The sequence below is a fragment of the Caretta caretta genome, chromosome 2 (assembly GCF_965140235.1).
Source record: "Caretta caretta isolate rCarCar2 chromosome 2, rCarCar1.hap1, whole genome shotgun sequence".
Classification (NCBI taxonomy): domain Eukaryota; kingdom Metazoa; phylum Chordata; order Testudines; family Cheloniidae; genus Caretta; species Caretta caretta.
Genome location: NC_134207.1, coordinates 686,341 through 698,670, shown reverse-complemented (window position 1 = coordinate 698,670; position 12,330 = coordinate 686,341). Strand labels below are relative to the sequence as shown.

Sequence of the window (12,330 nt, the reverse complement as noted above, 5' to 3'; positions counted from 1 at the left end):
ATCTGATGAAGTGAGCTGTAGCTCACGAAAGCTTATGCTCAAATAAATTGGTTAGTCTCTAAGGTGCCACAAGTACCCCTTTTGTTTTTGCGAATACAGACTAACACAGCTGTTACTCTGAATAGAGACAGAAAGGCAGCTTTTAAATATAGGAAGTCAAATCCTACTGAGGAAGAGAGAAAGGAGCATAAACTCCAGCAAGTCATGTGTAAAAGCCTGTTTAGGCAGGCCAAAAAGGAGTTTGAAGAGCAACTAACAAAAGACACAAAAACTAACAGCAATTTTTTTTTAAGTACACCAGAACCAGGAAGCTTACGAAACAATCAGTGGGGCCACTGGATGACTGAGATGCTAAAGGAGCACTAAAGAAAAAACAAGGCTGTTGTGGAGAAGTTAAATTCTTTGCGTTAGTCTTCACTGTAGAGGATGAGAGAGAGAGATTACCACCACACCTGAGCCATTCTTTTTAGGGGACCCATCTGAGGAACTGTTCTAGATTGAGGTGTCCAAGGACGTTTGGAACAAACTGATTAAAATAAACAGTAATAAATTACCAGGACCAAATGGGATACACCCAGAAGTTCTGAAGGAATTACAATACAAAATTGCAGAACTACTAACTGTGGGGTATAACCTATCACTTAAAACGGCCTCTGTACCAGGTAACTGGAGGGTAGCTAATGTAACTCCAATTCTTTTAAAAAAGGCTCCAGAAGTAATCTTAGCAATTACAGGCCAGTAAGCCTAACTTCAGTACCAGGAAAATTTGTAGAAAGTATAGTAGCAAAAAGAGTGGTCAGACACAGAGATGAACACGATATATTTGGGAAGAGCCAACATGCTTTTTAAAGGGAAATCATGCCTCACCAATCTACTTGAATTTTTTGAGGGTGTCAACAAATGTGGACTACAAAGGCCATCCAGTGGATATGGTGTACTTGGACTTTCAGAAAGCCTTTGACTAGGTTCCTCACCAAAGGCTCTTAAGGAAAGTGGGCAGTCATGAAATAAGAGGGGAGATCCACTTATGGATCCGTAACTGGTGAAAAGATAAGAAACAGAGGTAGGAATAAATGGTCAATTTTCACAGTGGAGAGAGGTATATATCAGGGTCCCCCAAGATTCTGTACTGGCACTAGTTCTGTTCAGCATATTCATAAATGATACGGAAAAAGGGGTAAATGGTCAGGTGTCAAAGTTTGAAGATGATACAAAATTACTCAGGATAGTTGAATCCAAAGATAATTGCAAAGAGTTACAAAGGGATTTCACAAAGCTGGGTGGGCAACAAAATGGCAGATGAAATTCATTTGGTAAATGCAAAGTAATGGACATTGGAAAACATAACCCCAACTATATACATACAAAACGATTGGGGTTTAAATTAGCTGTTAGCCCTCAAGAAAGAGTTGTTGGGGTCATTGTGGATAGTTCTCTGAAAACATCTGCTCAGAGTGAGATGGCAGTCAAAAAAGCTAAGAAAATGTTAGGAACCATTAGGAAAGGGATAGATAAGACAGAAAATATCATCATGCCACTATATAAAAATACATGGTACTCCCACACCTTGAATACTGCATGTGGTTCTAGTTGCCACATCTCAAAAAAGATATATTAGAATTGAAAAAAGTACAGAGAAGGGCAACAAAAAATTAAGAGTATGAAACAGATTCCATATGAGGAGAGATTAAAAGTCTGGGATGTGTCTGTTTAGAAAAGAGACGACTAACGGGGGATATGACAGCAGTCTAAGGAAGTGTTATTTTCCCCCTTTCCTGGTTCCTTTGTTATGTGGTCACACAATGAAATTAATAGGCATCTGGTTTAAAAGAAATGTAAGAAGTACTGCTTCACACAACACACAGTCCACCTGTGGAACTTACTGCCAGGGGATGTTCTCAGTGGTGGCAGATGACAGAAAAAGGAGTAATGGTCTCAAGTGGCAGTGGGGGAGGTTGAGGCTGGATATTCAGAAACACTATTTCACTAGGAGGGTGGTGAAGCACTGGAATGGGTTACCTAGGGAGGTGGTGGAATCTCCATCCTTTGAGGTTTTTAAGGTCAGGCTTGACAAAGCCCTGTCTGGGATGATTTAGTTGGTGTTGGTCCTGCTTTGAGCAGGGGATTGGACTAGATGACCTACTGAGGTCTCTTCCAACCCTAATCTTCTATGATTCTAGGGGATGTTGTGAAAGTGGAAAGTTATAACTGGGCTTAAAAAAGAATTAGGTAAGTTCATGAAGGATAGGTCCATCAGTGGCTATTAGTCAAAGTGGTCCAGGAAGTAGTCCCCTGCCCTGGGCGTTCCTAAATCTCTGACTGCCAAAAGCTGGGCCTGGATAACAGGGGATGGATCACTTGATAAGTTGCCCTGTTCTGTTCATTCCCTCTGAAACATCTGGCACCCGCCACTGTCGGAAGACAAGATACTGGGCTAGATGGACCATTGGTCTGAGCCAGTACGGCCATTCTTATGTTCTTAATATGACTTTGGGGATGGGGAGCAGGGCTGCTAACCTAGGAGATGACCGTGTGAGTTAAGATAAGGAATCGTTCCCCCTCTCAAAAATAAGTTGAGGATTAGTGGCATGAGATGCAAAAGAAAAATTTAAGGCTGTGTATCTGGAATGCTTAGCAGGGTGCCTGGGTGATGGGATAGACTCCTCGGAGGAGGTGGCTCAGCTCTTTGAGGACAAGGTTACATGTTAGTAGGTCTGAGCCAGGGGTGGCCAACCTGAGCCTGAGAAGAAGCCAGAATTTACCAATGGATCTTGCCAAAGAGCCACTAGTACTCCTTTTCTTTTTGCGAATACAGAGTAGGCTGCTACTCTGAAACCAGTAATACGTCAGCAGCCCACCCTTCAGCTCCCCCTTCCTGCTCCCAGGGCCTCCCACCCACCGGCAGCCCTGCTGATCCACCCCCCCGCCCCTCCCTGTACCTCCCGCAGCTGTTTCGTGTTGTGCAGGAGGCCCTGTGGTGGGGGGGGAGGGAGGAGCAAGGGCACGGCAGGCTCAGGGGAGAGGGCAGGAAGGGGTGGAGTGGGGGCAGGGCCTGTGGCAGAGCCAGAGGTTGAGCAGTGAGCACCCCCTCTCCTCCCCCCCCCCGGCACATTGGAAAGTTGGTGCCTATGGCTCCAGCTGTAGAGTTGGTGCCTACACAAGGAGCCGCATATTAACTTCTGAAGAGCAGCGCGTAGCACTGGAGCCACAGGTTGGCCACCCCTGGTCTGAGCCCTGCAGGGGCTTTTCTGACTTTTCGATTTCTGAACCTGAATGCTCTGGACTGCTGGAGCGGAGCTGGCTGTGTGTGTCTGTGAAAGGAAACTGGCCATTTTAACGGGCAGATTTCATGGTGCTTTTTCTGTTCCAGGGCACTGAGTCCATAAAGTTGGAAAATGGACAAAGCACAGCAGCTAAGCTGGGGCTTCCTCCTCTCACCCCGGAACAGCAGGAAGCTCTTCAAAAGGTGAGTGGTCCTCGTGTGGCCTTTCTTTAGCTCTTCCTCATCGTTAGTGTCAGGCTTGCTGCCACAGAGGGGAGCATACCAGGTGGGGAACCCAGGAATACAGAGGGGATACTGACTGCGCTGTCCCTGCACCTGAGCTCTTAGAATCATGCACAAGAAATGTTTTTTCTTGGCTGGGAATTCCTGGTAGCTGCATGGGAACATTATGGGATATATTTGTAAAAAACAAAAAACTTGCCGAGATTCAAGTAGATAACAGTTTGATCTTAAGTTGTTAAGAGGTTTCTCTGATCCCAATGATGATGAGATGCTGCTGCCCCAAAGTCCCTGTCAGGTGCAGCCTGGACTCAACAGATAACAGATTCCAGAAATGCTCCAGCTGAATCCTCTGCAGGATTCATGCTAGAACACATTGCAAACTCTCTCTACCTTTCCTGTGCTCTCTGGGCAACTATTACCTGCCCCTTTGTTATAAGGGGACCTTTAATATACTGCAAAGATTATTTCATCCCTTTGGAGCCAAGCTATTTTAATTGTAGAACCAAGTCCATCCCAACTCTGATCTCTGGTTCTCAATTCTATGTGTGCATCTGGTTAGGACATTATTGCCGACTTCTGGCTTCCACTCCGAGTGGGAACCAGTGATGTCTGAAGTGCGGAGAGGAGAGCAGAGTTTGGAATGGAGGGGAAGGTGGGAGCTGTGGGCTAGGTGTCTCCCAGATTCTGGTGAGGCAGGTATGCCATTGTTCTCTGTAGGCTTGGTGTGAATGTTCCCATAATGCTGAAGCTGCTTGTGTGTCTGTGTTTGGCTCGCAGTGTGAAACGGCCTCGTTTCCTCTGGCTGCTCCATAGCTGACAGATGTAAATCCCATTGTCCGTTTCCAGGTTTCCGAAGCACCCGCCTCAAATCCACGGTTTAGAGCCTGCCGTTCCCCGGCACCTCCCAAACACGTACAGCAATGGAAAGCAGGTGCCTTTGAGTGGGGTTGGCTGAATCTGTCCGTTCTGTCACCTGGGCATGGCACATCCATGGATATTAGTGACCCCTTGATTAGGAGCCTCCATCTCAGCATCATTGGATGTGCAAGGCTCAGTGTTTTCCAGAGTGGTAGAAGGCTGGGTAAAGGAAAAACAGTTCAGCCTTGTAGCCACAGCTCAGGGGACTGGCGGAGGGAGCTGGAGTATATAGAAGGACCCACAGCTCCTGCTTACCAATATAGTGTAGACATACTCTGTAAAGGAAGGGAAGGGATACGCTCGGTGCAGAGTCTGGGCATGGGGAATAGGAGCCGCCTCGCTCTTTGTAGAACCTTTTGTCCAGATGTTCTCTGAGTGGAAAGGACTTGAAGGAGGCTATCTGTCCTGCCCTCATCTCAGCAGGTAAGGTGCAGTGGTGGGAGCTGAGGGGCAGAGGGAGGAAGAGGGAAATGCTGAGTGTGTAGTGCATGATGCTTTCCTAACATTGCGCCTGCTGCAGACTCTGAGTCCACCCCGTCCTTGCTCAAGCATTGTGCTGTATTTCAGGGTGAACAACTCCAAGATGCTGATCAAGATCATAGTAAGCTGTCGGCCCTTGACTAATGTAAAGTGCCTTAGTGCTTGGGGCCGGAGCACTGGAAAGCACCAGTGGCAACCAGTTGTGGGGTTCTGGGGAATGTTGTATGAAGTTAAATGTCCTTCCCTGGCACCTTGCAGAGTCCTGTGCCCTGTGATTATGGAGTCTGTATTTCCTTCCAGGCAAAGAAGTATGCGATGGAGCAGAGTATCAAGAGTGTGCTGGTGAAGCAAACCATCGCCCACCAGCAACAGCAACTCACTAACCTGCAGGTGAGAGATCCCTCTGGGCTCATCCCCTTGCCTTTACTCTCCCCACAAGGTGGAGCCTTTTATGCACTTAGAACCAGAGCACAGCCCTGAGGTCTGCCTGGAGCCAGGTACTTGCACTTCTGTTTCCACAGTGAAATTGAAGTATGTTGTCTTCGGCCCTGTCAAGGAAATCCCTCTCCTGCCCTCATACATACGCTCACCCTCCCTTTCCCCCCAGGAAAGCAGACTGCCCTGGGAAGAGAAGCTGATGCTTCCTCTCCTGTTGGCTGGCTAGACAATTTTTTCAGTTGCCAGAAAATCAAAGCATCTGCTGTGAGTTCCACTGTCAACCTGAAGCTAAGGTGGTGTCTGGGGTTACTGGGAGCAGTATCCTTTCACCATCCTGTCCCCCATGAAGAGAAGGTGCCCGTCTCTCTGGCCTTGCTGGCAGTGCCACCACTACCATGGACTCTGTAGATTTTTCTCAGAACTCCAGCTGGTTATTCCTGCTAATGCAGGATTGTCCAAGTCCTAGGAGACCCCTCTGCTGCTGTTTAAACCCCCCTTCCTTCTGAGAATCCTTACATACAGCTCACTGCCTCCTGTTTGAGGTTAAAGAGCCCAGCATAATGATTTGGGGGGTTGTGTATGTTTTAAAAAATGTTGAAGTGGGGATATGCCAGCTGCATTAGGCAGCTCTGGCCTTTCAGGGCTCTGTATGTTCCTGGGCAGCTGCTCTAGATGAGGGGCTCCTTGTAATTGCTGGGGGTGAATCAAGGACAGTGGTTACAGAGGTTACTATTGCCTTGAGTCCCCCCTGGGAGAAACCCTGCTTCCTGAGGCACTGGCAGCAGCACACCCCTCCCCAGAGTTGGTGGGCCTGGCATCTGCAGGGTCCCAGCGCTGGACAGTCCTTGGGAGCGGGCAGTGAGGGGCAAGGAAGGAGAGGCCTCTCCCACAGGTTCCCTGTGCCGTCGCTCTCTGCTTGAGTTTTTACGAACAGCCGTAGTATGCTCAGCTCCAACAGACTGAACTCTGTCTTTACTGTCTTTCAGATGGCAGCAGTGACAATGGGCTTTGGAGATCCTCTCTCACCTTTACAATCGGTCAATAGACATATTCACTTCTTCTTGGGCACTTTGTCTTAGTCAGGGCCTAGAGTGGGGAAGTATGTAGTGGTAATACAATGCTCTTAACTAAACCCAGTACAACCCTCCCACATACCCACCTGCTGTGGACAAGCACAAAAAACTGAGACAAAGTGTAAACTCCCCAAAGGAAGACCTTGGGCTGGGTACAGTCTGCTGTGACACTGGCCCCCTGGGCCCTGGAGTCAATTGCAAAGAGAGCTTTAGATTTCAAGCAGTTCTGAACACCTGTGAAATTGTGGGAGCCACCTTTCTAGGGATGCTACAGTTCTGAGGTCCTGACCTAAAAGTAACTGCCAAGGTAACTCACAAATGGGCAAGCTGTTAAGAAACCAGCACACAGAACAGAGACCTAGCAGCTAGGGTGCTGGGGAGCACTGGGGCATTACAGGCTTTCAGAGCATATCCTAGACCAAATGTGAGACTTCTGTTGCTATGTGCATACTTGTAGGCTAGGAGAATTTGGCATGTGTTTCAAGTAAAGCAGTGAGGGCTGAAGCAAAAAGAACAATAGAGTTATTCAGAGAAAAGCAGTGCAGTCCCGTAGTGCTGGAAGTTTCTAATTACTCCCACAGAGAGTCTGATTTACTTGGGATTATCTGTCCCCACCCCTTCTGGACACATGGGGCACTGGCATATGTGGGCTATAACCCCCCTCTCCTTGTGCAAAGGGTCACTTGTAAATGTTTCCTTGTCTAGCTGAAATGTAATTTCTTTGGTTGGTGTAAAATGCAACCTGGAGGCCAGTGCTCCAAGGGGAAAGAAGCATTAAAACTAGACATGCCTGGCTTTCCTTCTGAACACTGCCACGGTAGGTAGCTTGTCAGCTGGGGAGCCAAAATAGCATTTGTGGGGGGGAGGTAAGCTTGGACTGGGACGGGAAGAGCCATCTCTGCCTGAAGGCAGCATGGCCAGTTCCTGAGCCATGTTGCCCAAGAACCCGCTTTATCAATTAATTTAGATATTATTGATCTCCCATATCACTAATTCTGCTAAACTGTGTTTTGCAGCCACATCATGCACCATTGGGTAACAGAGATGAAAACATGTAATAATGATAGATTAACCACTGGCTTAGTATTGTAAATCACTTACCAAAAAAAAAAAAAAAGCCTCCCTTTGCCAGGAGCCAGCACCTGCTGTTGGAGGGACAGAAAGGCTAGAAGTCAAGGCTTTGCCCTGGATCACCCATCATGGTGTGTTGTGAACTCGATATTATTAAGATCCCCGTTTTCCCACCAAATGCTTTATCTCAAGGTCCGTTGGGAGTGTGGGGAGCAAGTATACCTTAAGAATGGGACCGTCTCCACTGGCAGGACCCACAAGGCTCATTTGTGAGGGAAGTGCAGCCTGAGCTTCCTGTTATAGCATCTTATTGACCATAGTCAAAGCTTCCTATCCAGCAGACCTCTACCTGCAGGAGTGTTACCGAGCAGGGTTTCACCTTGTCACTTCACCAAGACAAGCAGTTTCCTTGCATAACTGCATCAAAAGTGCAGATGAAAACAGTGGTGCTTTGCATGTTGCCTCCCTCGTTTTGAGCTCCATCCTGAAAAGGTGCATGTTAACTTGTCCTTAATAATAATCCTCCTTAGCTCCTAATTAACAGCACTGTCTATACATACAAACAGTGACTGCCCACCTGGAGGTGAGGGAGGAATCCTTAGCCTCTGTTTACAGATGGGGAAGCGGAAAGGTCAAGTGCCCAACCCAGAGCTACAGAGGAGAGTCAATGGCAGGACCAGGATTCACATGCATGTTCTTGGCACCTGGTCCTGCGCGAAGTTCACAAAAATATGCTGCCTTTTCTCTTAACTCACTGCACTGCAGGTTCCTACTAGTACTCACACGTGCCTGTTACCATCATAGTTCAGCTCAACCCTAGCTTGGTGGCCCAGATATCTAATGTAAAGGAGCGTGAATGGGTTCCTCAGAACTTCACTCCTCCTCCTGCTGCTGCTGGAGTCTCCTGCTTGTGCAGAAGGTTTAGAATGTGGATTTCCCACTGTGAGGGTTGCTGCCCAATATCAGAGAAGGGCTAATACTATCAGTCTTGTCTCTGTGGCAGGTATAATTGGAGGAGAAGAGAATGCCCCCTTCATGTACACATCTTTAAAGGTGTGGAAAATCCCTATGCCTGGGGCACGGGCCTCAGGCTGGCTAGAGTAGTAAGAAGAGGATTAAACTAATAGCAAAAGGGGAAGGTAGAATGAGGGAAAATCTGAGCACTCAGCACAAAATCAAGATGTTGAGAACAAAATTAATCAAGGAACCAAAGAACATGAAGAGAAGAAATTATCTAATTGCCTGAACACCAATGCTAGGAGCCTGGGTAACAAACAAGAGGAACTGGAATTGCTCATTTATGAGCATAAACTTGATCTAGTTAGTATTACTGAAACCTGGTGGGTTGGTTCGCCCAACTGGAATGTTAAGATCAATGGGAAGGGGGAGGGGCATTCTATCTCAAAAATGACATTAGCTGTTTGCAAGTCGCTGAAAACTCTGAAGAAGACAGATAAAACACAAGTGGGGTACTAGTTGGTGTCTGCTACAGACCACCAAAGCCCACTAAGGAATAGGATGATTGCTTCCTTTTATGCACGTAATTACAGTGTGTAAAAATAAAAGCTGTGTGATCATGGGGGACTTCAGTTTGAGTGACGTATGGCGGAGGTCTTGTGCTGCCAGTACAGAAACATCCTTGGAATTTCTAAGCATAGATGACAATTCCCTAACTCAGAACATATTGCAGCCTATCGAGGGTGGTGTATGAGACCTTGTTCTAACAGAGAGAGAGAGGAACTGGTCACAGCTCTAAAAATTAATGGTAGCTTAAGTACAGGTGATCATAACTTGATCACATTTATAATGTGCACGCAGAATAAAGTCCAGACCAGTAATATAGATGCTTGATGCATTTACTAGGGCCCATTTCACAAAGCTGAAAACAGTTATGAGCCAGATCAGTTGGGAGGAAGAATTTAATCAGAAAAATGTGAATGATGATTAGGAATAATTTAAGAACATCTTACTAGATCCCCAAAACACCACTGTCCCACAATCGAGGAAGAAGGCCAATTTTAGAGGGGAAATGAAGGCAGCTGTAAAAAATAAAAAGTCAATATATAAAAACAGAGGTTCCTGACTGTGGGCCGTGACCCCATCAGCAGATGGCGTTGTGATGATCCTTTGTGTGCAGAGGATGCCAGTTCGCTCAGCACAGCGTGACCTCGTATGTACGGTGTATGTACAAATTGGCGGCCTCAGCACAGCACCCTATGTACAAGGTTACGCCACATGGAGGATGCCGTTTTGTAGAGCTGTTGCATCCTCCATGCTGTCTGTGATCTCTGCAGAAAATAATACATTAAAATGGGGTTGTGCCTGCATGCAGTTTGGGAACCCCTGATGCAACCAGTGGAAGAAAGGGGCTGATATTAATGAATGTTGGCTTCCCAAGGGTGGGAGGATTGGGAGACTGCACTAGAGATATTCTTGCCTAGCTGCTCTACAGTGTGACTGTGCCTCACTTTTCACCTGGCTCACAGGGTTTTGGAGCTATCATAAAATCTCATTTTAAAAGCATAAAACACAGCCCCAGTTTAGAGGTAAAACAAAACCTTTGTTTCCTTTGTTTGATGAGTCCAGGTTCAAGTTATCTAATATAACTGCAAGCACAGTAGTGTGGTGTGAGAACCTGGTTCGATGATAGCGCTCCCTCCCCTGAAGTGCTAGGAATCAATCCTGACTGAGGCTGTATTTTCAGCTACAAACAGTTACTTCCCTGGTCATGGTGACAGGCTCAGATGCATTTGGTATTTATTTTGTGCAGTTGTCTCATCAGACACAGTCCCTGCCTGCTCTGTCTGTTACTGTGTTGCAGGAGAGACCCCCCTGGCCATCCCTTTGTTACCATATGAGTTGTGGCATCCCTAGACAGGACACAGAACAACTCTGAGCTCATTGTGCTCACCCTTATGCCAGAGCTCTCCACCTGAGTTAGACCTTTATGCAATGGCCTTATAGCAAGGCCCTTCTTGGGGGGGTAAGTGTTCACAGAGCTCCCTACTTGGCTGTGGAGTACTGTAGAATTGGGTTGGGGAGGAAGGCACTAAGATTAGTGCTGCTTTTTCCCTCTTTGTAGGGCCCTCACCATTTTGCATTCGTTCCAGCTGTTCCATGCAGAATAAGAATGTAGCCCTGTACAAGTCTCCAGTGTGCGATAATAAATACACTATTGCTGATTATAGGGAGCTGCCTCTGCAGGGCTTTTCTTTCTGCCTTGGTCCCAATGCATGCTGATAAGATCACAGATTTGGCCAGTGTGTCCTAGCAGGCAGCACCTTCCTAGGTGAAGTTCTTAGAACTGCCATGTGGCTTGGAGGAAGCTGGTTTTAGGGATACCATCTGGGGAGCAACCAGGTTTCTCTTGCAAACAGACTTTCAGACAGGTTCAGGAAAAGAGTGCAGAGGCTTTCTCTGCACTGGCTGAGTCTGTGGAGCTGTACCACTGTAGGTGCCAATACCAGTGGAAGATGCTAACTCTGAGCACCACAGACTTCCTCAAGAGAAGGGTTTTGTTTAATTGTTAGATTTTGTTTGTTTTTATTGAACTGTACAGTGCAGCTGCTGCTCAGTGTCCGCTCCTTTAATGCCAAGGGAGGGAGAGGGGAGGAGGTAGAGCCCGTTTCCAAACCCCTTGCTGCCCAGGGAGTGGGGAGGAGGTGGTTCCCAGTGCTAGATCCCTTGATGCCCAGGGCAGGGGAAAATGAGAGCATGTGGTACCCAATACTGGATCTTTTGCTGCGCCATGCAGGACAGGAGGGATTGCTGTTAGTGCCTGATGTTGGATCCCTTGCTGCCTGGAGGGGAAGCTGTTTTAGAATGAAGGTATTTCCCCCTGCTGCAGGCATTGCCAGAGATGTGATCTTGTCAGGGTGGGTTGGAGTTAGGGCTGCTTAAGTGGCAGAGCAAATAAGAGACTTGACTGTGCCCCTGGGAGTGAGCCTTACTGCCCTGCACTCCCCAACAGTCCATGCACTGAGCGAAAATACTTCTTTACCACTAAGAGTGTTCCAGGCTGTGCTGCAGCCAATGAGGAGCTGCTTGCTGTTGGGTCACAGCTCCTGGGGCGGGCGGGACAGGGGAGAGAGCTGTCCTGGTATCTGTGACGACCCCCTAAGCTAACCAGCCAGTTCTTCTTTCCAATACAGATGGCAGCTCAGAGGCAGCGGGCGCTGGCCATCATGTGTCGTGTGTACGTGGGCTCCATATACTACGAACTGGGAGAGGACACCATCCGCCAGGCCTTTGCCCCATTTGGACCTATCAAAAGCATTGACATGTCCTGGGACTCTGTTACAATGAAACACAAGGTTGGTTAACAGCCCTAGGAGTGGTTTCTTTTTCTCTAAGGTCACCCTGCATGCATCTAGGGAAGGAGGGGCCTGCACCCTCCTAGTCTGCAGTATAGAGCAAGCTGTCTAGGAGGTGGTTCTTCAAGTGATCCCTGTTGTATTCCACTGAGAGTTCTGGGTGTGTGCCTGGAGCCGGAGCTTTTAGGATTGAATGTATTCACCTGCTGTGCTGCCTAGGTTTTAGTGTCCCCGGAAGCCATAGCAATGACCTAACAGCTGCATGTGGGGTATGGAGCTTGGGGAATGCTGAGCAGTTAGCTTGCCTTGTGCGCATGCACTAGTCTGTCTCCCTAGCTAAAAGGCCTATTCTGTGATAAGCAGCTCAGGAAGCAAGTGGCCACGAGTGTGTTCAGGCACTTTCGTGCTTCAGCTTGTTGCTCTCCGCATTAGCATGCTATTGGGAAAGGCTTTGAGGGTGGGAAGCTCTGGCTGAACGGTTGGGATCTGGCACAATGTGATACAGACAGGGTGCATTAGTTGGCAGAGTGGG

The 12,330-nt window shown here is 47.7% G+C and overlaps 1 protein-coding gene across 6 annotated transcripts in view; it reads left to right on the top strand.

Moving 5' to 3' along the window:
• The window catches only part of PUF60 (poly(U) binding splicing factor 60), a 54,089-nt gene that overhangs the window by 33,437 nt on the left and 8,322 nt on the right, over positions 1-12,330 (top strand). For 2 of the 6 annotated variants that reach the window (XM_048837064.2, XM_075124825.1), the window contains exons 2-6: positions 3,371-3,466; positions 4,352-4,436; positions 5,204-5,293; positions 6,328-6,378; positions 11,637-11,798. In XM_048837064.2, the coding sequence (XP_048693021.1) occupies positions 3,396-3,466; positions 4,352-4,436; positions 5,204-5,293; positions 6,328-6,378; positions 11,637-11,798 (459 nt within the window). In that variant the 5' untranslated portion in view covers positions 3,371-3,395. Of the gene's footprint in view, positions 1-3,370; positions 3,467-4,351; positions 4,437-5,203; positions 5,294-6,327; positions 6,379-11,292; positions 11,314-11,636; positions 11,799-12,330 lie in introns of those variants that run through there. The other 4 variants (XM_048837066.2, XM_048837067.2, XM_048837068.2 and 1 more) reach the window with 4 other exon arrangements.